Here is a 25,769-nt window from a genome sequence, read left to right as displayed (position 1 = left end):
AGTTTTACCCACATACAACTTGCCGCATGGGCATTTAATGTAATAGATACGTTTGGTGGAATTACAATCAGAAGTATGATAAAGTTGAATGGTTTCTCCAGTGAGTGGGTGATTAAGTGTTTTGCCTGTGATGACATTATTACATTGGACGCAGTTGTGACATTTGCTCATTCCTTTATAAGCAATGTGTCCTTGTTTAATCGGGGTATTGATGATTTCTTTGATGTTTTTAGCACGTTTATACGCGAACATGGGAGGATCTTTAAAGATGTTATTAAAATCCGGCTCATTTTGTAACATTTCCCATCTCTTGGTGATGATCTTTTGCACTTTACCTGATGCTGTAGAATACTTAGATACGAACACTTGTCGAGTTGTCTGTTTTCGTGGTCGACTTTGTAAAAGACTGTCTCTATTAAATTTAGATGCACGTTGTCTAGCAGTTTCTATCACTTCTGCCGGGTATCCCCTGGCAAGATACATCTGCTGTTGATGTGAGAGATATTTCTCAGTGTCTTCTGTGGTGGAACAGATCCGTTTTATCCGCAAAAATTGAGACAGTGGTAAGTTTTGTTTTAAGCTGTTAGGATGAAAACTTTGAAAATGGAGCGCACTATTCACATCTATTTCTTTTTTGAAGACCTCCGTTTTTATGTGACCCACTTCTTTGGTAAGGATCACATCTAGATAAGATATTTTAGTTGAATCAATTACATGGGTGAACTGAATATGTTCATCAATACGATTGAGTTGTTCAATTTTGTCTTCCAACATTTCCTGAGTATTAATCCAGAGCAAATGTGCGTGGAGACCAGGGCCCCACAGGCCCCATAATTGGAGTTTTGCATTTTCAGGAATCCATGACTGTTGGATGCCACTCTACAGCACGCTATCTTAAAACAAAGTAAAAGGAGTAAAACATTATTCTTTTATTTGAATAAAATTTCAGCGAGTGCCTCTACCACCAATTTTGTTGTTCTTGCCTTTACAGTCAACCGGTAAGAGAGCACCCAATCATGTCATTTGACACCATTTCAAGTTTGACAGATAACAGAGCTAGCACTCTAGCTTACACAACAGAACAAGCCTCTGAAATATATGCATTGATACAGGATGTAAAAGCGTCAGATTTGCAAGGAAACTCTGTCATTCAACAACTAAAACAATTAGAGTATTCCGTTAAAAGAGAAATGAACCAACGGCTTCATGCATCTACCCTGATACAATATCACAGAGCAAAAAGAATTCCAAGAGGACTGAGGATGTCCATTAAACCTATGCTATACAGGTTTCATTTAAATAAAGATTTCATGGAACGGTGGTATTCAATATTGAACAAATGTTCACTTGACTTAATTCTACTGTTAGTAGAAGAACTTTCCAAAGTCATCAATGAGCTCGCTAAGGAGATTGCAGAAATCAAACATAACTTATCAACAAGAATGAAAGATGATGAATTTAAAAATGCTTTAGACGACATCAATATGAGATTAGACAAATACACAAAAGAAATACAGGAAGGAAAATTGCGAAAATATAAACGTGACACGTTGGATTATAAACTCAACGAAGTTTATACATGGGCAGAAGTCTATGCTCAAAGGAGACCACAAATTAGAAAACCAACAACTAACACTTCATCAGAAGAAAGTATAGTCACGGATACTGATACTACATCCGTCAGACCATCAGCAAAAAGCCAACTATCTAGTTCAGATTCAACTAAAGACACCACTGAGGAATTGGTAGCATCTGGCTCTACACATTTTTTATCCAGGGACCAGGATTCAAATCAACCACCGGGACCATCAAAAAGCGCAAAACCAGGAGAAGCCACCACAAAACAAGGACGCACAAGGAGCCAGAAGTAAATTTGGTAGTCAATATTTCATCCAAGGAGATTACCACCTCACAAATTCAAACATTAAGTAAAGGCCTTGGATATGTTCCAACCTACGATACCAATCTACTCGAATGTGAACTAGCTCTATACAGATTTACCAGGATATTACGTCTACGACATTTCTTTACAAACGTAGTACCTGCCAAAGAAGAAACACAAGCTAAAGAGTTTCTTGAATTCAAACCCAAATCTACATAACAGGCGCCAGTTTTGCATAAAATTTTAGATTCATTTGACAACTTAGTGAGGAAAGATTTACAAAAACTGCAATTCAGAAAAATGAAGAAATCAAATTTGACTCAACAAGAAAAAAACACATTAAAATCCATTCAGAACAACACTGAAATACAGATCCAAAAAGCGGACAAAGGAGGCGCTATTGTTCTAATGGATCGCTCCTTCTACATCAACGCGGTACAAGAACATGTATCTGATACTCAAACGTACTTAAAACTGGATCAGGACCCTGTATTAGAGCTTAAAGCAACGTTAGAAAGCATTTTAGATCACGCTTTGTGTTGGAAGGCGGACCCCGAGGAGTCGGCGAGACCACCAAGGGGGGGGCCCTCACGCTGGACGAAGTAGCCGAGCGCTGCCGAGAAGTCTCCTGAGAGATCCTTCTCCTATCACGTACTAGCACAGTAACACCACCACACAGGACTCAAGGAGGTTGTCTCAAGACAAGCAATTCTTTATCAGCAATAAAAAGGTTACGAGGTCAATATTTACACGAAGGGATCGAGGGATCCACCAAAAGTCTCAGTGTCTCTTTGGAAGGGTAGGGGTAGCGGGACAGTCTTTGGCAGGAGTGCGGTACGAGGGTACCTGGGGCCCAGTTCTTATCCTCAAGCTGGAGGACCTCCGGATCTCGGAGGGGTCGAGCCGCGACGGCGTCAGCAGGGCTCCGGCGTACAGTTCGTGGAGAGCCGCGATCCAATCAGCAGCGCTCTCAAGATGGTTTCTGCTCAGCTCATGCCGCGACGTCGTCAGCAGGGCTCCGAGGGAGGTTTCAGCGAGGTTGGGCCGCGACAGCGTCAGCAGGGCTCCGATGTTCCAGGTGGCTTCAAAGTGTTCACAAGAAGGAGCCGCGACGCAGTCAGCAGGGCTCGTGATGGTTCCGACAAGAGTTCTTCTCCGTAGGGTCAGCCGCGATTCAATCAGCAGGGCTCTCGACTCCGGGATACAACTGCCGATCTGTGGCGGGGTCGCCCCAGATATAGGTCTGGAGCCCTTTGATGTCCGGACCCAGGCGCCCGGTGGGGGCGGAGAGGCCGGGTGGAGGTGGCCAGACGCCCAGCAGGAGAGGCGCCAGGCCCAAGGGAGTTGCAGGGCGATCACACCTCGAGAGGGGAGGACAGTTGGGGGTCCCATCGATACTGTCCTCCGCCGGGGGCGATGAATGGTTCCTGCGGCACCCCCTGGCCAGTTTGTGTTGCCTCGATGTCGGGGCTTCGCTGGGGTCGAGGCCGGGTTGAGCGGGGTCGCGCTGGCTGGTGCACAGAGTCACGTGGATGCCAACAAGATGGCGGAGCCACGAGGGGTATGCGACCTCGTGCAGCTCAGGATGAAGGGCCTCGGTGCAGTTCAGAAGGGTGGCCCGTGAAGGCCGGGGCGGGGAACGGGCACAATCCACGGGGGTTAGGACCACGCCACGAGGCCGGGTCCAACAGGCGTCCCCCCCCAGCCGAAGGCATGGAGAGTCACCCATCTTCTTGGGGATTCTCCTCGTCAAGGCGGAAGAAGCGGGACAGGCCGTCCGCGTTGGCGTGGTCATTGCCGGGCCGGTGTTCAACGTCAAAGTCCATCCCTTGTAGCGAGATGGACCACCGCAGCAGCTTGGGGTTCTCGCCCCGCATTTGCATTAACCACCGCAGGGGCCGGTCTGGACCCGGAAGTGGGTACCGAAGAGGTAGGGCCGGAGCTTCTTGAGGGCCCACACTACAGCGAAGGCCTCACGCTCGATGGTGCTCCATCGTTGCTCCCGGGGCAGTAGCCGTCGGCTGATGAAGGCCACTGGTCGGTCGAGCCCCTTTTCATCGGCCTGGGACAGGACGGCCCCGATCCCATACTCGGAGGCGTCCGTCTGCACCACCAACTCCTTATTGTAGTCAGGGGCCTGCAGCACCGGGGCAGTACACATTGCTGTCTTTAGGGTGTCGAAGGCTGCTTGGCAGCGGGGTGTCCAGTGCACCTTCTTGGGCTGCTTTTTGGACGTTAGCTCTGTGAGGGGGCCAACAATGCTCCCATAGTCCCAGATAAACCGCCGGTAGTATCCGATGAGACCCAGGAAGGCCCGGACAGTGGTCTGGGTAGTGGGGGGTTCCCAGGCCTGGATGGCATCTATTTTCGGTTGGAGAGGGGCCACCTGCCCGCTCCCCACTTGATGGCCCAGGTAGGTCACGGATCCGTGGCCGATCTGGCATTTGCTGGCCTTGATTGTGAGCCCGGCCCGCTGGAGGGCGGCCAGGACGGCTTTAATGTGAAGGAGGTGCTGTACACGGTAATGTCATCTAGGTAGGCCGCGCTGAAGGCCTCAAGCCCGGCCAAAACCTTGTTCACCAGTCTTTGAAAAGTGGCCGGGGCGTTCTTCATTCCGAAGGGCATCACCCGAAAGTGGTAATGCCCATCCGGGGTCGAAAAGGCGGATCTTTCTTGGGCGCCGGGGGTGAGCTGGATCTGCCAGTACCCGGCGGTGAGGTCCAGCGTGCTCAAGTAGCGAGCGGCCCCTAAGCGGTCGATGAGTTCGTCGGCCCGGGGTATAGGGTGGGCGTCCGTCTTGGTCACTGCATTCAGGGCTCGGTAGTCCACGCAGAATCGTAACTCCGGGGGGTGGCCGGGAGCTGCGGCCTTTGGCACCAGGACGACAGGGCTGGCCCACGGGCTGTCGGAGGGTTCGATGACCCCCAGGGCCAGCATCTTCGTTACTTCGGCCTGGATGCATGCCCGCACTCGGTCGGGTACCCGGTAGGCTCTGTGTCGCACGGGAGGCTCTCCCCAGTGTCGACGTCGTGGACGCACCAGTGGGTCACACCCGGGGTGAGGGAGAAGAGGACTGCGTAGTCCTGCAGCAGTTGCTGGCAGTCGTTGCGCTGTTCCGGAGTCAGGGAAGAGGCGAGTTGGACACCTTTGATTGATCCATCATGGACGTTGGACTGCAAGAGGTCGGGCAGGGGCTCGGAGTCGTCCTCGCCCCCCTCGTCGGTCGCCAGTAGCAGGCTCAGTTCGGTCCGGGCAAAGTGGGGTTTTAGCCTGTTAGCATGTAGGACCCGGAGGGGGTTCCGGGGGGACTCCAGGTCGGCCAGGTAGGTGACGGGACTTTTCCTCTCCACTACCTTGAAGGGTCCGGTCCACTTGTCCTGGAGGGCGCCCGGTTCAACCGGGGCCATGACCCATACTTTCTGACCTGGCTCGAATTCTATGGTAGAGGAGTTCCGATCGTACCACCGCTTCATGTCCTCCTGGCTGGCCTCGAGGTTGGCTTCGGCCATGGCTCGGAACTTGCGGGTCTGGTTTCGGAGGGTCAGGAGGTATCGGTAGACGTCAGGAGGGGCGCCTTGGGGCTTCGTCTCCCAGCCCTCCTTGACCAGGCTGAGCGGTCCACGGACCGGGTGTCCGTACAATAGTTCAAACGGGCTGAACCCCAGGGACTTCTGCATGACCTCCCGATAGGCAAACAGGAGGCACGGCAGCAGGACATCCCATCTCCGCCTGAGGGGCTCTTCCAGGCCCTGGATCATTCCCTTTAATGTTCTGTTGAACCGCTCAACCAGTCCGTTCCCCTGAGGGTGATAGGGGGTCGTGAACTTGTATGTGACCCCGCACTGCTGCCACAGGGACCGCATGTATCTGGAAATAAAGTTCGTGCCTCTGTCGCTCACCACTTCGCGGGGAAATCCCACTCGGGAGAAGATCCCCATTAAGGCCCGGCCTACCACGGGGGCCGTTATAGTTCTTAGCGGGACCGCCTCCGGGTACCTGGTGGCGTGGTCCACGAGGACCAGGATGAAGCGGTGGCCCAGGGCGGTCTGGGGGTCCAGGGGCCCCACGATATCGATTCTGACCCGTTCGAACGGGGTGCTGACGGCTGGAAAGGGTTGGAGGGGGGCCTTGACCCGACCCCCCGTCTTCCCGCTGGCTTGGCAGGTCTGGCAGGACCGGCAGTGGTTGTCCACGTCTCTCCGCATCCGGGGCCAGTAGAAGTTGGTCACCAGACGGCTGTACGTTTTGTCTTGCCCCAAGTGTCCGGCGAGGGGCACATCATGTGCCAGGTTGAGCAGGAACTCCCGGAAGCGGAGGGGGACCACCAACACTCGGCTGGCCCCGAGTTCTGCCACTTTTTGCTCACTGTATAGCAGGCCCTCGGCCCAGTAGACCCAGTGGGTGCCGGTCTGGTCCCTGTTGGTTTGGGCGGACGCTTGTTGGCGGACCCCTTCGAGAGTGGGGCAGGACTGCTGCTCTAGTTGGAACTGCTCCCGGGTGGGGCCCCCTTCGTGTCGCCATTGTGTCAGCTCTGGTAGGGCGCACGGGGAAGCCATCTCTTCGGGGGAGGATTCACTAGGTCCAGGGTCGGTGTCCGCCTCCCCCTCGCTGCTGGCGGGAGGGGGTGCGAGCCCCTCGGGCTGGGCGGCCCCGGAGGCCGAGGATGAGCGGGGGGCCCGGGCGGTCATGGACCGGGTGATGGCACAGGCCCAGTCAGATAGTCCCAGCATTCGGAGGTGCTCTCGTCGCTCTACTTGAGCCCAGGGGGAACTCTCCAAGTCGTTCCCCAGGAGGCAGTCGACGGGGGCGTCGTCGCGTACCGTCACCTTCAGCAGGCCCGTCACCCCTCCCCACTCGAAGGGGACCAGGGCCATCTGGCACAGGCTTTCGCTGTTGTCGGCCGTCCGGACGGGGCACAGCACATTCGGTAGGATCTGTTCGGGGGTCACCAGGTGGCAGCGGACAGCGGTGACACTGGCGCCGGTGTCACGAAGGGCTTCGGCCCGTTGTCCATTGACCGTGACCTGCTGCCGGTACTTCTGGGTGTTGCTTGGGATGGGGGTGCAGGGTACCATTTCTCGGCTACCCAGGCAGACCAGGGACATGGCTGCCGGCTCCTATTCAGTGGTCCCTCGGTCGAGGGTCTCCTCTTCCTCTTCTCCTTCTCCCAGGGCGGCGGCCGCCAGCTGTCGGGGCGGGGGCCCGCCGGCCCCGTTTCTTCGGTTCAGGGGGCAGACCGGATCGCTGGCATAGTGTCCGGTTTGTTGGCAGCCATAGCACGTTACTGGTGGCCGTGGTCCGGGTCTGGCCGGGGGCGCCCCCCTTCGGGCTAGGCTCGGGGAGAGTTGTTGCTGCGGTGGCCCTCAAGGGGGGCTCCTGGGGGCCCCGGCGGGAGGGTCTCGGTTCCTGTTCGGCCCTCCCCCTCCACCGCGTTGGCGGGGGGTCCGGTGGGGTTCCTCTGGTACTCCCCCATTGAGTTCCGGGGGACCCGGGAGTTGACCCATCGATCGGCCTCGACGGCGAGTTTTTGCGGGTCGGTCATTTTGCTGTCGAGGAGGTGCTGTCTCAGTTCCACAAAGCAATTGTTGGAGAGATGTTCCCACACGATGAGGTCGACCAGCTGCCCGTAGGTGGTTACTTTGCTACCTTTGATCCACCCTTCTAGGGCCCGACTGAAAAAGTCCACATATTCCACCCAGGTGGTACCCGGGATTTTCTTGCAGTCTCTGAACCGCTGGCGGTACATTTCCGCGGTTAGCCCGTAGCGGGTGAGCAGGGCCTCCTTCATGTGATCGTAGGAGGTCATCACCTCCTCCAGCAGCTGGAGCAGTGTGTCTCGACCCTCACTCAGGAACCGCCTCCACAGGCCCGCGCCCCAGTCTTTTCGGGGCACCTGATGAGAGGTCATGGCCACCTCGTAGGCCTTGAACCATTGTTGGATGTCGTCATTCTTGTAGTACTCCTTGACGACCTCTTTCGGGATATGTACCTTGGTCTCGGAAGGCGGTAGAGTGTCTCTAGTACTGGGGGCGTTGGTCCCTCCGTTCTTGGCTTTGATTTCGAGCTCCTTGAGACTGCGCTCGTGCTCAAGGGTCAGTTTCTTTTCCTCCAACTCCCGGTGTCGTCTCTTCTCCTCTATCTCCTCTTGAAGCCGTAGCTGCTCTAGGGCCAGTTTCTTTTCCGCCAGCTGGAGTTCGCCGTCCAGCCGCAGTCGTGCGAGCTCTAGCTCGTGGTTCCGGACCTTCTCCCGCTCTCGTATTTCTTCTTCGGAGAGGCCGGTTTCTAGGCTCTTTCTTCCTCCGGTTGCCGGAGTCAGTGCGGTTGATGTGGTCTCAGTCAGGGGCAAGGGACCTTCTTCCTGGGAGGGGCCTGCCCCGGCCTCCAGCCATGTCCTCAGAGCTTTCTGCATCTCCTCTTTGGTACCTAGGCCGGTGGTTGCAATGCCTTTGTCTTTGCAGAACTGTTTTAACTCTTTGTGCGTATATTCTTCCAGCCGTTCGGGCTGGAGCTCCATTGTCGCGTTGTTTTCCTGGCTGCTCATGATTACTGTTCGTTTGGATGGGTAGCTAGTGGGTACTGGCTGGTACGTACTGCGTTCGGCTCGGATCCCGTCGCTGGCCACCAAATGTTGGAAGGCGGACCCCGAGGAGTCGGCGAGACCACCAAGGGGGGGGGCCCTCACCCTGGACGAAGTAGCCGAGCGCTGCCGAGAAGTCTCCTGAGAGATCCTTCTCCTATCACGTACTAGCACAGTAACACCACCACACAGGACTCAAGGAGGTTGTCTCAAGACAAGCAATTCTTTATCAGCAATAAAAAGGTTACGAGGTCAATATTTACACGAAGGGATCGAGGGATCCACCAAAAGTCTCAGTGTCTCTTTGGAAGGGTAGGGGTAGCGGGACAGTCTTTGGCAGGAGTGCGGTACGAGGGTACCTGGGGCCCAGTTCTTATCCTCAAGCTGGAGGACCTCCGGATCTCGGAGGGGTCGAGCCGCGACGGCGTCAGCAGGGCTCCGGCGTACAGTTCGTGGAGAGCCGCGATCCAATCAGCAGGGCTCTCAAGATGGTTTCTGCTCAGCTCGTGCCGCGACGTCGTCAGCAGGGCTCCGAGGGAGGTTTCAGCGAGGTTGGGCCGCGACAGCGTCAGCAGGGCTCCGATGTTCCAGGTGGCTTCAAAGTGTTCACAAGAAGGAGCCGCGACGCAGTCAGCAGGGCTCGTGATGGTTCCGACAAGAGTTCTTCTCCGTAGGGTCTACCGCGATTCAATCAGCAGGGCTCTCGACTCCGGGATACAACTGCCGATCTGTGGCGGGGTCGCCCCAGATATAGGTCTGGAGCCCTTTGATGTCCGGACCCAGGCACCCGGTGGGGGCGGAGAGGCCGGGTGGAGGTGGCCAGACGCCCAGCAGGAGAGGCGCCAGGCCCAAGGGAGTTGCAGGGCGATCACACCTCGAGAGGGGAGGACAGTTGGGGGTCCCATCGATACTGTCCTCCGCCGGGGGCGATGAATGGTTCCTGCGGCACCCCCTGGCCAGTTCGTGGTGCCTCGATGTCGGGGCTTCGCTGGGGTCGAGGCCGGGTTGAGCGGGGTCGCGCTGGCTGGTGCACAGAGTCACGTGGATGCCAACAAGATGGCGGAGCCACGAGGGGTATGCGACCTCGTGCAGCTCAGGATGAAGGGCCTCGGTGCAGTTCAGAAGGGTGGCCCGTGAAGGCCGGGGCGGGGAACGGGCACAATCCACGGGGGTAAGGACCATGCCACGAGGCCGGTTCCAACACTTTGGAAATGGGATGGATAAGTGAAACCACCAAAAAAAATTTGACAGTAGAGTACCCCAGGAAACCCACCTTGTACATGCTGCCGAAGATCCACAAAAATTTATTTAATCCACCAATGCGACCTATAGTAACAGGTTGTGGAACCATCTTTGAGCCTCTTGGGCATTACATTGATTACTTTTTACAACCCCTGGTCCAAGAATGGCACTCGTATGTCAGAGACACGACAGATTTTTTACAAAAACTACAGAAAGTAACTTTCATGGATGACATCATCTTTTGTACCATAGACGTCAAGTCTTTATATACTTCGATCCCTCACTCAGCTGGCATGGAGGCGGTAGAATGGGCTCTACTGCGCCAATCTTCACTCAGAGCAGACAAAGTTTTTATTCTTGAACTTTTGCATTTTTGTTTACATCACAGTTATTTTTATTGGAACAACGATTTTTATTTGCAGCAACAAGGTACATCGATGGGCTTTGCCGGGGCGCCGGCATATGCCAATACCTTCATGGCTAAATATGAATCAGACTACATTTACAACGACATTGGATGGACTGGAAATTTATTGCTATATTGCAGATTCATTGATGATATATTCCTACTCTGGATTAATACTCAGGAAATGTTGGAAGACAAAATTGAACAACTCAATCGTATTGATGAACATATTCAGTTCACCCATGTAATTGATTCAACTAAAATATCTTATCTAGATGTGATCCTTACCAAAGAAGTGGGTCACATAAAAACGGAGGTCTTCAAAAAAGAAATAGATGTGAATAGTGCGCTCCATTTTCAAAGTTTTCATCCTAACAGCTTAAAACAAAACTTACCACTGTCTCAATTTTTGCGGATAAAACGGATCTGTTCCACCACAGAAGACACTGAGAAATATCTCTCACATCAACAGCAGATGTATCTTGCCAGGGGATACCCGGCAGAAGTGATAGAAACTGCTAGACAACGTGCATCTAAATTTAATAGAGACAGTCTTTTACAAAGTCGACCACGAAAACAGACAACTCGACAAGTGTTCGTATCTAAGTATTCTACAGCATCAGGTAAAGTGAAAAAGATCATCACCAAGAGATGGGAAATGTTACAAAATGAGCCGGATTTTAATAACATCTTTAAAGATCCTCCCATGTTCACGTATAAACGTGCTAAAAACATCAAAGAAATCATCAATACCCCGATTAAACAAGGACACATTGCTTACAAAGGAATGAGCAAATGTCACAACTGCGTCCAATGTAATAATGTCATCACAGGCAAAACACTTAATCACCCACTCACTGGAGAAACCATTCAACTTTATCATACTTCTGATTGTAATTCCACCAAACGTATCTATTACATTAAATGCCCATGCGGCAAGTTGTATGTGGGTAAAACTGAACGAAAAATTAAAGTGCGGATATCAGGGCATAAGAGCACAATCAGAACATTGAATAAACACAGCAGTTTGGCAATGCACTGGAATGAAGAGAAGCACAGTATTGCCCAACTCAAATTCTCTGTGCTAGAAAGAGTTGAGCAACGTCAAGACACAGATTTCACCAGGAGTCTCTTACAGAGGGAGACCTATTGGATTAAGCGCTTGGACACTCTGATAGACAAAGGCATCAATGACAAAATAGACTATGCTTGTTATTTATAAAGTATTCATGTTACAGCTCTTTGTATCAGGATAGTATTGCATACTCAAAATTTTGTGATCACCCATTCCCCCTGGGTTTCACGATGATGATCAGAGACCTCACCTATGCACCTCCCGATTCTTTTTGGCATACTCTTTAATTTTGTCACACTCTAATTTTGTTTCACATTATTATATTCTTTTTAAGATTTTTCTCTTCGTTTTATCATTTAATACATCTATTTTGTTCGAGTTTCACTCCTTCCTCCTTTAAGATGGCGGCCGTTTCTGTATCGCCTCGATCAGGGTTCACGTTTTTAGTCACCTCTTTCAATTTTAGTACAGCTTCAATATACGCGGGAGCTTCTCTCTCGCCGTCATCAGTTTCATCTGTTGGTCTTTGAACCAGCAGCTTGTTAGAACTTTTCCGCCCTTGGGCTTCCAGATTTGTCCGACGTACCGAACATTGTCGGTAAGATTTTTTTCATGACCGCTCTTGAAAGTCTCTTGTTTTGATTGCCTTGAGACGATATCATAATGGGTTCCTTTTTTTTTAGATCGGACTTTTCGGTCTGAAGAGCACTTCCTTATCGCCGAACGCCAAGGTAACGGTTTCAGTTAGCCTCTCTTCTTTTCCCGGTTTTTTTACTTTCCACACAACTTTATCTAAACGCGTTATGGTGATGGTCACTCCTGGTCATTATTTCTTCATTAGGCTACCCACTCAGTTGTGTTCCAGCATGTTATGTTGTCATTACAATTGGAGTTTGATTATGTATTTGCAAACTGACGCTCTAATATCTTTGTAATATTCATTCAGAAATATACATTGTTTATCTTTTTTTATTAGATACCCAGCCCCCGACGAAGAGCTTGTAGGCTCGAAATGCATTGGGCATTCACAAAGTTAATTTTTGAAAGATTTGGATTTGTATGAAGAAAAGGATGTATATCCAATTAACATTTTGGCAATGAATAAATTGCTACAACTAATGACAAATTGAATTGATATTTCATTCATTTATTTTTTACCACAAGTTTGGATTGAGTTTGTTTAAACCAAGAACAGTCTGTTTACCATTACGAGAATTTGTCCAAGGTTTTTACCTGAGAGCAAATGTGCGTGGAAACCAGGGCCCCACAGGCCCCATAATTGGAGGACTGTGACACACTGAACCAGACACAGCTCCAGGGCTACGGTACTGTGACCCACTGGACCAGACACTGCTCCAGGGGTACGGTACTGTGACACACTGAACCAGACACGGCTCCAGAGCTACGGTACTGTGACACACTGAACCAGACACGGCCCCAGGGCTATGGTACTGTGACACACTGAACCAGACACAGCTCCAGGGCTACAGTACTGTGACACACTGAACCAGACACGGCTCCAGGACTACGGAACTGTGACACACTGAACCAGACACGACTCCAGGGCTACGGTACTGTGACACACTGAACCAGACACGACCGAGGGCTACGGTACTGTGACACACTGAGCCAGACACGGCTCCAGGGCTACAGTACTTTGACACACTGAACTAGACACAGCTCCAGGGCTACGGTACTGTGAAACACTGAACCAGACACGGCTCCAGGGCTACGGTACTGTGACACACTGAACCAGACACGGCTCCAGGGCTATGGTACTGTGGCACACTGAACCAGACACGGCTCCAGGGCTATGGTACTGTGACACACTGAACCAGACACGGCTCCAGGGCTACGGTACTGTGACCCACTGGACCAGACACTGCTCCAGGGCTACGGTACTGTGACACACTGAACCAGACACGGCTCCAGAGCTACGGTACAGTGACACATTGAACCAGACACAGCCCCAGGGCTATGGTACTGTGACACACTGAACCACACCAGACACAGCTCCAGGGCTACGGTACTGTGACACACTGAATCAGACACGGCTTCAGGGCTACGGTACTGTGACACACTGAACCAGACACGGATCCAGGGCAATGGTACTGTGACACACTGAACCAGACACAGCTCCAGGGCTACAGTACTGTGACACACTGAACCAGTCACGGCTCCAGGGCTACGGTACTGTGACACACTGAACCAGACACGGCTCCAGGGCTACGGTACTGTGACCCACTGGACCAGACACTGCTCCAGGGCTACGGTACCGTGACACACTGAACCAGACACGGCTCCAGAGCTACGGTACAGTGACACACTGAACCAGACACGGCCCTAGGGCTATGGTACTGTGACACACTGAACCACACCAGACACAGCTCCAGGGCTACGGTACTGTGACACACTGAATCAGACACGGCTTCAGGGCTACGGTACTGTGACACACTGAACCAGACACAGCTCCAGGGCTACGGTACTGTGACACACTGAATCAGACACGGCTCCAGGGCTACGGTATTGTGACACACTGAACCAGACACGACTCCAGGGCTACGGTACTGTGACACACTAAACTAGACACGACTCCAGGGCTACGGTACTGTGACACACTGAACCAGACACAGCTCCAGGGCTACAGTGCTGTGACACACTGAATCAGTCATGGCTCCAGGGCTACAGTGCTGTGACACACTGAACTAGACACGACTCCAGGGCTACGGTACTGTGACACACTGAACCAGACACAGCTCCAGGGCTACAGTGCTGTGACACACTGAACCAGTCATGGCTCCAGGGCTATGGTACTGTGACACACTGAACAAGACACGGCTCCAGGCCTACGCTGTTTCTCTTACAAACACGTAGGTGTGTACACACAGGGATTCTGTGCTGAATACGACTGTCAGCCATTTACTACCAACTTCCTTTTTTAAAATGATCTAAGAGTTTATGGAGTGACATGAATACCAGGGTCATGGATGATGTCATTAACAACTGCTGCAGAATAAAGTGTCCGTTTTTTCCCTGCAATGGTACCGAAGCGTTTGCGGTGCTAAAATATTGAAATTGAGTTGAAAAAAACAGCCATTTGTGCCTATGTTTTCATTTGTAACTTCTTCTAAGTATTGCACATTTTTATAAGCTATATACCATTACGTCCGTTGGACCCTTCTGATTGCGAGAATATATAGGACTTGTAGGTTCACCTAGAACCCAAGGTACCCAGAGTCAGTCACTGAGCTGCGCCTTGCAATGGTTTTTCATTGTGTACCGGGTATACAGCAATTAATTTGGTAAAATATAAATAGTGAAAAATAGGTATAAAGGAAGCCTATGTATTTCTGAAACGTAAACCACCTCATTACTCAGGTTTGTATATGAGAGTAGTACAGTAAACAGCCTCATTACTCGGGTTTGTATACAAGAGTAGTACAGTAGACACATGGATGCTTGTTTCCGGTTCAGGGAGAACCTGGCTTGGCAGTTCGGGCTGAACTGTTCCCATGAGGCACAGGGTCAAGACTGATTTGCATATGGCTGGGTCTGAACTGGGGTGGTAAAGTGAGCTAAAGAATGTTGATGGATTCAACTCAGATCTGTTACTGCGGGTAAGTGTCTGAAAAGTTTCAGCTCTCCGTCCATCATCTCCTTGTGTTTGCTTAGTACTGTAGAGAGACTCCTTACGCAGGTTTGTACACAAGAGCAGTACTGTAAACAGCCTCATTACTAAGGTTTGTACACAAGAGTAGTACTGTAAACAGTCTCATTACTAAGGTTTGTACACAAGAGCAGTACTGTAAACAGCCTCATTACTAAGGTTTGTACACAAGACCAGTACTGTAAACAGCCTCATTAGTAAGGTTTGTACACAAGAGCAGTACTGTAAACAGCCTCATTACTTAGGTTTGTACACAAGAGCAGTACTGTAAACAGCCTCATTACTAAGGTTTGTACACAAGAGTAGTACTGTAAACAGTCTCATTACTAAGGTTTGTACACAAGAGTAGTACTGTAAACAGTCTCATTACTAAGGTTTGTACACAAGAGTAGTACTGTAAACAGCCTCATTACTAAGGTTTGTACACGAGTAGTATTGTAAACAACCTCAATACTAAGGTTTGTTCACAAGAGTAGTACCGTAAACAGCCTCATTACTAAGGTTTGTACAAAAGAGTAGTATTGTAAACAGACTCATTACTAAGGTTTGTACACAAGAGTAGTACTGTAAACAGCCTCATTATTAAGGTTTTTACACAAGAGTAGTGCTGTAAACAGCCTCATTACTAAGGTTTGTACACAATAATACTACTGTAAACAGCCTCATTACTAAGGTTTGTACACAAAAGGACCGCAAACAGTCTCATTACTCCGGTTTGTGCACAAGAGTAGCACTGTGAAAAACATCATTACTAAGGTTTGTTCACAAGTAGTACTGTAAACAGCCTCTTTGATAAGGTTTCACAAGAGTAGTACTGTAAACAGCCTCATTACTAAGGTTTGTACACAAGAGTAGTGCTGTAAACAGCCTCATTACTAACGTTTGTACACAAGAGTAGTATTGTAAACAACCTCAATACTAAGGTTTGTACACAAGAGTAGTACTGTAAACAGCCTCATTACTAATGTTTGTTCACAAGAGTAGTACTGTAAACAGCCTCATTACTCAGGTTTGTACACAAGGGCAGTACTGTAAACAGCCTCATTACTAATGTTTTTTCACAAGAGTAGTACTGTAAACAGCCTCATTACTAATGTTTGTTCACAAGATTAGTACTGTAAACAGCCTCATTACTAAGGTTTGTACACAAAAGTACTGTAAACAGCCTCATTACTAAGGTTTGTACATAAGAGTAGTACAGTAAACAGCCTCATTGCTAAGGTTTGTTCACAAGAGTAGTACTGTAAACAGCCTCATTACTAAGGTTTGTACACAAGAGGAGTATTGTAAACAGTCTCATTATTCCGGTTTGTGCTCAAGAGTAGCACTGTGAAAAACCTCATTACTAAGGTTTGTTCACAAGACTAGTACTGCAAACAGCCTCATTGCTAAGGTTTGTACACAAGAGTAGTACTGCAAACAGCCTCATTTCTAAGGTTTGTTCACAAAAGGAGTACTGTAAACAGCCTCATTACTAAGGTTTGTTCACAAGATGTAAACAGCCTCATTAATAAGGTTTCACAAGAGTATTACTGTAAACAGCCTCATTACTAAGGTCTGTACACAAGAGTAGTACTGCAAACAGCCTCATTACAAAGGTTTGTTCACAAGAGGATTGCAGTAAACAGCCTCATTACTGAGGTTTGTACACAAGAGTAGTACTGCAAACAGCCTCATTTGTAAGGTTTGTTCACAAAAGGAGTATTGTAAACAGCCTCATTACTAAGGTTTGTTCACAAGATGTAAACAGCCTCATTAATAAGGTTTCACAAGAGTAGTACTGTAAACAGCCTTATTACTAAGGTTTGTACACAAGAGTAGTACTGCAAACAGCCTCATTTTAAAGGTTTGTTCACAAGAGGATTGCAGTAAACAGCCTCAATACTAAGGTTTGTCGGCACTTATCCTGCTTTAGATTCCATCTGTGCTTCTCCCTTAAATAGAGTGTTGTATTCACTGTGATCTAATGAATGAAGGTGGGTGTAGCAGTAATGAAGCTCAGTGGTGTGTTGAAATTCCCACAATTTGGGAACGAATATACATTGACACCCGTCCTTGGGGGTGCGCATTTGTGGGCAAACGCAGTTGACATTATTCATTTTGGTAGAGAAATGAAGGATGGCAACAGAGTAAGAAGTAGGTTTGGGCGGTGAACTCCGCTCCGCTCGCGGAGTTTGCAGAGTTTTCCTCACTCTGCGTTACACGGAGCAGAGTTTTTTTCCTTGCTCCGGTTCGTCAACGTCACGTTAGTGAGCGCGAGCGAGGAAATTCCAAACTCCCAGTGAGATTTTTCCTCATTCGCGATCGTCAACATCAAGTTGGCGAGCGCGCGTGTGGAAAATCAACCTGAATGCGGGCAGTCAGATTTCTCATTGCGAGTAGTCGCGTATGCTCCCGACCTCTCGCGTTGAGAAACTGTCTGCTCTCGTTGAGAAAACTGCAGCTCGAGTAAAAATCTATTTGAGTCACAGAAAGGAAACAGCGCCCATTTGCGCTGCGCATGGTGCAATCGCGATGAATGCACAGTGCAGACAAGCATCTGGCACTGAAAATCACAGCAAAACTGCATTTATCTATAGCACTTCGCCGCTTGAGGAGCTCCGCGTAGCGTGGCGTAGTTTTATGTGCACTTAGCACAGGCTTAGTAAGAATCTTCTTCAAACGTGGACCAATGAAGCTAAGTGAGGGACCTGCTTGGGCATATTTTGCTGCTTTTCTTTTTTTTTTTAGACTTTATTTAAATTTTCAGATACGAAATTCATACACATTACCCTACAAACTCTACAACAGACCATGAAGCAGTGGAGTCCTAGTCAGTCTTCAACCTAGAATCAAATACCACTGTCCCCCTGTCCACTCACTCAAGGGCCTTCACCACGTCTCCCTGTCCGGTCGCCCTAAGGCCTCCGCCACTGTCTCCCTGTCCACTAGCCCAAGGGCCTCTGCCACTGTCACCCTGCCTGCTAGCCCAAGGGCCTCATTCGCTCTCTACCTATTTGCTCGCCCTAAGGCCTCCTCTACTGTCACCCTATCCGCTCACCCAAGGACCTCCGCCACTGTCTACCTACCCGCTTGCCCAAGGACCTCCTCCATTGACTCCCTGTCTGCTCACCCAAGGGCCTCCGCCACTGTCTCCCAGTCCAGTCTCCCAAGGGCCCCTTCCACTGTCTCCCTGTCTACTTGCCCTATGGCCTCGGCCTCTTTCTCGCTGTATACTTGCTTGAGAGCCTCCAAGAGTGTCTCCCTGTCTACTCACCCAAGGGCCTCCGCCATTGTCTACCTGTCTGCTCCCCCAAGGGCCTCCACCTCTGTTTCCCTGTCCGCTCGCCCAAGGGCCTCCTTCACTGTTTCCCTGTCTGCACCCCCAAGGGCCTCCACCTCTGTCTCTCTGTCCGCTCGCTAAAGGGCCTCCTTCACTGTCTCCCTGACTGCTTGCCCAAGGACCTCCACCACTGTCTCCCTGTCTGCTCGCCTAAGGGCCTCCACCACTGTCTCCCTGACCTGTCGCCCAAGGGCCTCCACCACTGTCTCTCTGTCTGCTCACCCAAGTGCCTCCTTCACTGTCTCCCTGTCTGCTCACCCAAGTGCCTCCTTCACTGTCTCACTGTCCGCTCGCCCATGATCCTCCACCACTGTCTCCCTGTCCCCTCACCCAAGGGCCTCCACCACTGTCTCCCTGTCTGCTCGCCCATAGGCCTCGGCCACTTTCTCTCTGTCCACTCTCCCAAGGGCCTCCACCACTGTCTCCCTCTCCGCTCTCCCAAGGGCCTCCACCACTGTCTCCCTCTCCACTCGCCAATGGGCCTCCACCACTGTCTCCCTCTCCGCTCTCCCAAGGGCCACAGCCACTGTCTCTCTGTCCGCTCGCCCAAGGGCCTCCACCACTGTCTCCCTGTCCGCTCGCCCCAGGGCCTCCACCACTGTCTCCCTGTCCGCTCTCCCAAGGGCCTCTTCCATTCTCTCCTTGTCCACTCGCCTAAGGTGAAGTGGGAGAGCGCCAAAGGGAGGAGACAGTAGAGGCAGCTGCATGTGTCCTCCATTGAGTCTGTGATTGAATGCACATTACACTGGAGCTCTGCACTTCACTGCGCTACCATCACGCACCACTGTTCTGGCGGACAGCACTGAAGCTTTGCACTTCACTGCGCTACCTTCACGTGCCACTGCTGCGGTGGAATGTACAGGGGCTATGTGCTTCACTGCTCTACCATCATGTGCCACTGCTGTGGGGGACTGCACTGGAGCTCTTTGCTTCACTGCGCTACCATCACGAGCCACTGGTGTGGGGGGCTGCACTGGAGCTGAACGCTTCACTGCACTTCCTTCACGTGCCACTGCTGTGGGGGACTGCACTGGAGCTATGCGCTTCATTGCTCTACCATCACGTGCCACTGCTGTGGGGGGCTGCACTGGAGCTGAACGCTTCACTGCACTTCCTTCACGTGCCACTGCTGTGGTGGACTGCAATGGAGCTGAACGCTTCACTGCACTTCCTTCACGTGCCACTGCTGTGGTGGACTGCAATGGAGCTAAACGCTTCACTGCGCTACCTTCACGTGCCACTGCTGTGGTGGACTGCCCTGGAGATGTGCGCTTCAGTGTGGTACGTTCATGCGCCACTGCTCTGGTGGACAGCAATGGAGCTGAACGCTTCACTGCGCTACCTTCACGTGCCACTGCTGTGGTGGACTGCCCTGGAGATGTGCGCTTCACTGTGCTACGTTCATGCGCCACTGCTCTGGTGGACAGCACTGGAGCTGAACGCTTCACTGTTCTACCTTCACGTGCCGCGTTGGACTGCACAGGAGCTCTGCGCTTCACTACGCAACCTTCACGCGTCACTGCTCTGGTGGACTGCACTGGATTTCCTTGTCCTCACACCCCATCACTTGTCTGACACACTGCCAGGTGACACACTATTGTGCCGCACTGCTGTGCAGTGTCATCAGACCATGTGAACATGGGTCTCTGTTTAAATCAATGCATCGCTAGAAGCTGTGCACCACCAGCTGGCACAGATAAAATCAAGACACAAATTTGAAAACCAACTAACTACAGACTACAAAGAGGTGTGCGTTTCTAACACACCCCTGTGTGTACACTGTCTGCTTCATTCCCCTGGTCACATTAACCCCTCACTGCGTATTTATGGACTCTTTATTCTCTACCACCGAGGCTAGCCACCGCAATATAAAACCACCAGCTATGAGCTGGGGAGGCATTACAAGGAAAAATCCTTAATTTACATGGTAATGTTTTTGTGGTTGGATACCTTTTTTTATTTTTTTGAGGTGAGAGAACTCGTAACCTCCAGATTACTGCTTCTTCTACGCTGGTAACGGTCAACACACTGAGCCATCCCTCCTGCTGTATGGGTTATGTTTACCGCCAGACCCACCCTTTTACAATTCGCCAAACCACAATTTACGCTTATAGGTCACATCCAGTGTTGGATTAAGGAGGTTGTCTCTGCTCCACTGTCTGTCAGAGAGCTCAAGAGAGGCTGTGAGGGGACGTGTGAAGGGAAGGGGTGTATTATATGTGTGGTTGTGTGACCTCACCGTGTAATACACTCACCACTGCGGCTTGGGTCAGTCAGGGCCGTTAGTAAACCCTTAGCTCAACCCTGGGTACCTGTGGCTTCGAGCAGTCAGTCTCACACAAAGGATCAGGAGTAAAGCAATAACAAGCACCCACACAACTGAACTGGAAAGAAAAACTCTCGAAATCTGACACATGTTTATAAAAACAAACGATATTTTTATGAACTCCAAAATGAACAAAGTCCATCAAGGGGTTCCAGAGATGTACATATTTGAAGAAACAATAAATCACAGCTTTTTTTTCAACCACTAACCATCATTGGTAAGTACAGCGAACACAGGACTTAGAAAATGTCTGGAAACTTCTACAAAACTTTGACAAAGTTGAAGGCAGTCGCTTACAGCTTCTTTGGCCAACCAGCTTTGTCAGGAAGTCAGAAGAACTTGCCAAGCTGAAAAGAACAGCTACCGTAAATTAAAAGCAGTCTCCACTCCAGTTCCAGTGTTATTGGCAACTTGCCATTGCCTTCAATGGAGTGGTCCTGATGGAAGGGATGCAGGAGTATAAAGATGCTCAAGGATGCTGCGGTTGTCGTTCTGGTGTTGCAGGACTTCTTTGGGCCACCCCTCAGTCCATGAACACAATGGGGTGACTTTGGACTCATAGGTCCAGATGGAGTCTAGGCAAAATCCAGTAGCCAAGTGTCTAGTCATCTCCAGTTACAACAAAAACAATGGTTCCCTTCTACAGGCACTAACCTTCCTTCTGGGTGACCAAACTACACTCTGATGACTCTCACTGGTCCAGCAGACTAGGGTGCAACTTTTGAGTGTTGGTACTTGGTCTCCCAAGCTGTACTTAGGCTGCAAGAAATGATCCGGTGATCTTGGCTTCCAGCTCACCAAGGCAGGCTTCTTCAGTTTTTGTGGTCCTGGTATTGGAACAGACAGTCAGACAAGTGACTCTTAAAGACATGCTCTCTGCACACCAAATTTAAAAGGGCACACATCTTAATTCTTGAACCTGGAACGGATCTCCTTTCATGTGCCAGCTATAGATTAATCTCCCTCATTAACTGTGAAATGAGAATTTTGGCCAAAGTTCAGGCAACCAGGCTCGGACGGGTGATTATTTTCCTAGGTCATGGCAATCAGGTGGATTTGTTCCGCAACGCTCCTCCAGAAACCATACATGCTCTCTAATGCACCTCCTCTGGTTAACAATGCGGGTTGAGGGAGAGAAACTGCTGCTTTCCATGGGCGCCGAAAAAACATTCGACCAAGTCAAATGGATATTTCTCTTCCACACTATGTAATGCTTTGGCATCGGTCGGACCTTCCTCAAGAAGCTCCAGTGGCTCCATGCATGCCCGTCTGCAAAGATTTCCTGCAATGTCTTGGTCTTCAATACCAAACTGATCACCGAATGCACGAGACAAGGATGCGCCCTCTCCGCTCTACTCTTCCTGCTATCCCTAGAATCTCTAACCATAGTGATACGCTCTACGCCAGCTGTTTCTAGGATAGTCACAGGCGTTGGGCAATCCAAGATACAACTCGATGCCGACGACAGCCTCCTAACACTGGATACCCTAAAAATAGAGATCCCAGTGCTACCTTCCACTGACCAACTGGGACAAAACCGAAACCAGACCGATTACTACATCCACGATTTCCAGCAAAACTGATCCCAACAGGGCTCAAATATTTGGGAATCCCAGTGAGCACTGACTTTTCTGCTATGAAGAGAGACAATGTCCTAATCTTGCTTGAGAAAAGTAAAACGGGTGTTGCCAATTGGAAATCCCTTTTACTTTCCCCTTTGAAGTAGGGTCCAAGCAATAAAGATGGTGTCTAGATGGTGCAACAATGAAGTACACTGTGTAAAGAGTCCAGTGGTTCCCTTATTAGTTTACAGAGGCAAAAGTAGATAATACTAACGCTCTATTTGTGGTAGTGTGGGCGAGCAGTTAGGCTTATCAGAGAGTAGTGCTAAGCATTTGTTGTACTCACAGAGGCAAATAAGGGTCTCTTCAACCTCTCTGAACATTGTTCCCCATTGTGCTGCACTAAATAGAGAGGTTGATTTCCTAAACCTTTCAAAGGTGGCTTCCCTTTTAAAGCTCACCTTTTAGGCCAACACCCCGTGTGACATACCTGCTAGGAGGAGATAACCCCTCCTCCCACATGTTTATGTTTATGTTTATTGAAATTTATATAGCGCTAATCACCCAAGGTCTCTAAGCGCTTACATTTAGACAACAGACAATCAAAGTAACACTCTGAACAAGGCCCCGTCCCGTAAGCCTACGCGAAGGCCTCCGAGAATAGCATGGTCTTCAGCCTCCTCCGAAATGAGAGTAGATGTAGGTCTTTCCGGAGCGCCTCAGGGAGTTTGTTCCACAGCTGTGGGACACAGACAGAAAAGGCACGACCCCCAAGTGTCGATAAGTTGAAGCGGGGGCAGGTAAGAAGACTCGCCTGCGAAGAACGAAGGTGGCGACCTGGGATGTAGGGCTTCAGACGGTCTTTGATATAATTAGGTGCTCTGCCGAATAGGTACTTATGAGCGATGCACAAGCCCTTAAAGCATACCGTTTGTTTAATCGGAAGCCAGTGCAGCTGCCGCAGCAGAGGGGTGGCATGTGTTTTACGAGGCAGCTTAAAGATCAATCTAGCTGCATCGTTCATGACTACCTGGAGTTTCCTCAGGAGTGAACCAGGGAGCCCAATGTAGACTGTATTTCCATAATCAAGCCGGGACAATACCAAGGCAGTTACCACCGTTTGCATGGTAGTGGATGATAGAAGGGGCGATAGTTTCCGAAGCTGACGCAGTAACCCGACACCGCTTCCCACCACCGCGGAAACTTGGCTCTTCATCGTCACTCCGGAGTCCAGTATAATCCCTAGGCTCTTCACGGTAGGAACCGGAATGGGGGTAGGGCCCAACTCTTGGGGCCAAAACAGATCAGACCAGGGGGAGGAGTCTGGGAAGAGTACCAGGACTTCAGTTTTGTCCGGGTTTACCTTAAGCGAGTTCAGAGTCATCCAGTTCATGGTGTACCTGAGGATGTTCTGAACATTCCGTTGAGAGTCACAAGAGTGGTTGATGCGAACTATTAGCTGAGTATCGTCCGCATAATTAAACACCTGACAATCTAGCCCAGCCAGGGCCTCAACCAAGGGTTGGCCCTTTAAGTTACATCCTGGGGGTCATTCACACCCCTCTCCAGGAGGCTTTCTTGAAAGACAGTCTTTGTGTGCACTCGTAAATGGGCTCTGGTAGCCATGGGCAACAGAGCAGCAACTCACTAAAGTTGGACTTTGCCCACTGGTGACATTAAATTTGATGTAACCACTCATAATGCATGATTCTTTTGGTACCTTGGAATACACTTACCAACCCCTCGAGGACCCGTAGGTTTTGTTTGTTTGTTTAAGGGTCATCTTCCTGCACATAAACAATCATTTGCATTTTGTTGTTTTCTACGTTGTGTAGCACACATGGAAACAGCAAAAACGAGGAGAAATCAAACATTTCTCCTCGTTTGCCCAGGTTTTCCCTGGTCTTAATTTTGGCCCTGCCCCATATTTACGCCACCCTTGTAAATAGCGGTTGTGTCAAAATAAATGCGGTGCAGTGGAACGCCCACCGCAACACCCATTGCCCTCCCCTTTCACGCTAAGTATAGCGTGAAAGGGGACCTTATTTACAAAGCAGCGTTAAGCCATGTTAAGTGGCTTAATGCTGTCTTGTAAATAAGGTGAAGCCTCTATTGCCAGGACAACGTCATGAAAAGTATGTTGTGGTAGCGATACGGTCTTGAAAATATGCCCCTTAGAAATCTTTTCACCAAACAATTGAGCTAGTTGTATTGGGGTTACTTAGAGTCACTTTAGGTGACTCACTCCAGTATGGAGCCAGTCAGGGAGACCAGCAGGGCCCTCAGGAACAGCTAACCTCACAGGTGAGGCAGTCATCAGGCAGCTCAAGGCACTTAATACCCTTTGCAATGGATTCCTATGGAAGTGGTCCTGATGCCAAGGATGAAGGATGCTGAAGATGCAAAATGATGCTGTAGATGCAATATGGTCGATGGGATCTTTCTACAGCTCCTTCTTGGTACTAGAAGGGGGTGAGGCAGTCCTGATCAAAAGGTTGACATTCCTCGACATCCTCTCTGTTCTGGCAGAAGTCCAGTTGGTTGCACTGGGCTACCAGTCGCTCGGTATCGTGGTCACAGCCAAATCCTTCATTGGGGATAACTGAGCTTCTGAGCAACTAACCTGCACTCCAATGACTCTTCCGGACTCAGCAAACTCGGGTGCAACTTTAATCTTTGGGTGCTGAATGTCAGCAACAAGAAGGTGCTGGGCTCCCAAATTGCCCCAGAAGGCTTCTTAGCTGCTGTCTCCCTGTGGTGTGAACAGGAAGTCAGCTTTGCATCTCTTTGCCTTGGTTCGGATCTGGAGACTACTTCTCGAACAGGCCATAGCAGGCACAGTCATGGGCATCCCCAATGGGGAGGAAGAGGGGACCCTTGCCCCTCTCAGATCCTGGATTTGTCACGTACCCTTTAAACAAATTTCAAGATTGTTCTGCAGTATAATACCTGCAAAAAGAACATTGATGGACAGAATACAGAACAATGTCATACATTCACCCCAGTACAGAGATCTGGGCCGAAATCAATCGTTTTTCTGCTCCTTGTGCCATTCCAGTTTGAACACAGCCATATGCAAATCAGTCTTGACCCTGCGCCCAATGGGAACAGTCCAGCCCGAACTGCCAAGCCAGGTCCCCCCTGGACTGGAAAGAAGCATCCTAGGACCGGTTTTGGGGTTTCACCCCTCATCAGCCAGGATAGCTTGACTCCAGTGGCATTGAGAGCACGGGACCCGCGTCCGAGCATACCCATCCCATTCGGGGTGACAAATGCAAAAAGAACAACTGATGGACATAATGCAAAACAATGTCATACATTCACCCCAGTACAGAGATCTGGGCCTAAATCCATCATTTTTTTGCGCCTAAATCCATCGTTTTTTTTGCTCCCCATGCCATTCCAGTTTGAACCCAGCCATATGCAAATCAGTCTTGACCCTGCACCCAATGGGAAGAGTCCAGCCCGAAGTATCAGGCCAGGTCCTCCCTGGACTGGAAACAAGCGTCCTAGGACAGGTTTCTGGGTTTCACCCCTCATCAGCCAGGATAGCTTGATTCCAGTGGCATGGAGAGCATGGGACTCACGTCTGAGCATACCCGTCCCACTCGGGGTGACAAATGCAAAAAGAACAACTGATGGACATAATGCAAAACAATGTCATACATTCACCCCAGTACAGAGATCTGGGCCTAAATCCATCATTTTTT

At 50.1% G+C, this 25,769-nt stretch overlaps 1 protein-coding gene across 4 annotated transcripts in view; it reads left to right on the top strand.

Moving 5' to 3' along the window:
• The window catches only part of LOC146822410 (NACHT, LRR and PYD domains-containing protein 12-like), a 683,437-nt gene that overhangs the window by 523,491 nt on the left and 134,177 nt on the right, over window positions 1-25,769 (top strand). The window contains exon 13 of one of the 4 annotated variants that reach the window (XM_085613494.1): window positions 12,159-12,278. The exons of the other annotated variants lie outside the window; for them this stretch is intronic. Within the exon in view, the coding sequence (XP_085469620.1) occupies window positions 12,159-12,219 (61 nt within the window). The 3' untranslated portion in view covers window positions 12,220-12,278. Of the gene's footprint in view, window positions 1-12,158; window positions 12,279-25,769 lie in introns of those variants that run through there. 4 annotated transcript variants of the gene reach the window in all.

The sequence above is a fragment of the Triturus cristatus genome, chromosome 6, assembly GCF_964204655.1.
Source record: "Triturus cristatus chromosome 6, aTriCri1.1, whole genome shotgun sequence".
Lineage (NCBI taxonomy): Eukaryota > Metazoa > Chordata > Amphibia > Caudata > Salamandridae > Triturus > Triturus cristatus.
Note: the sequence above shows the minus strand (reverse complement) of the source record. Positions and strands in the feature narration are given on the sequence as shown.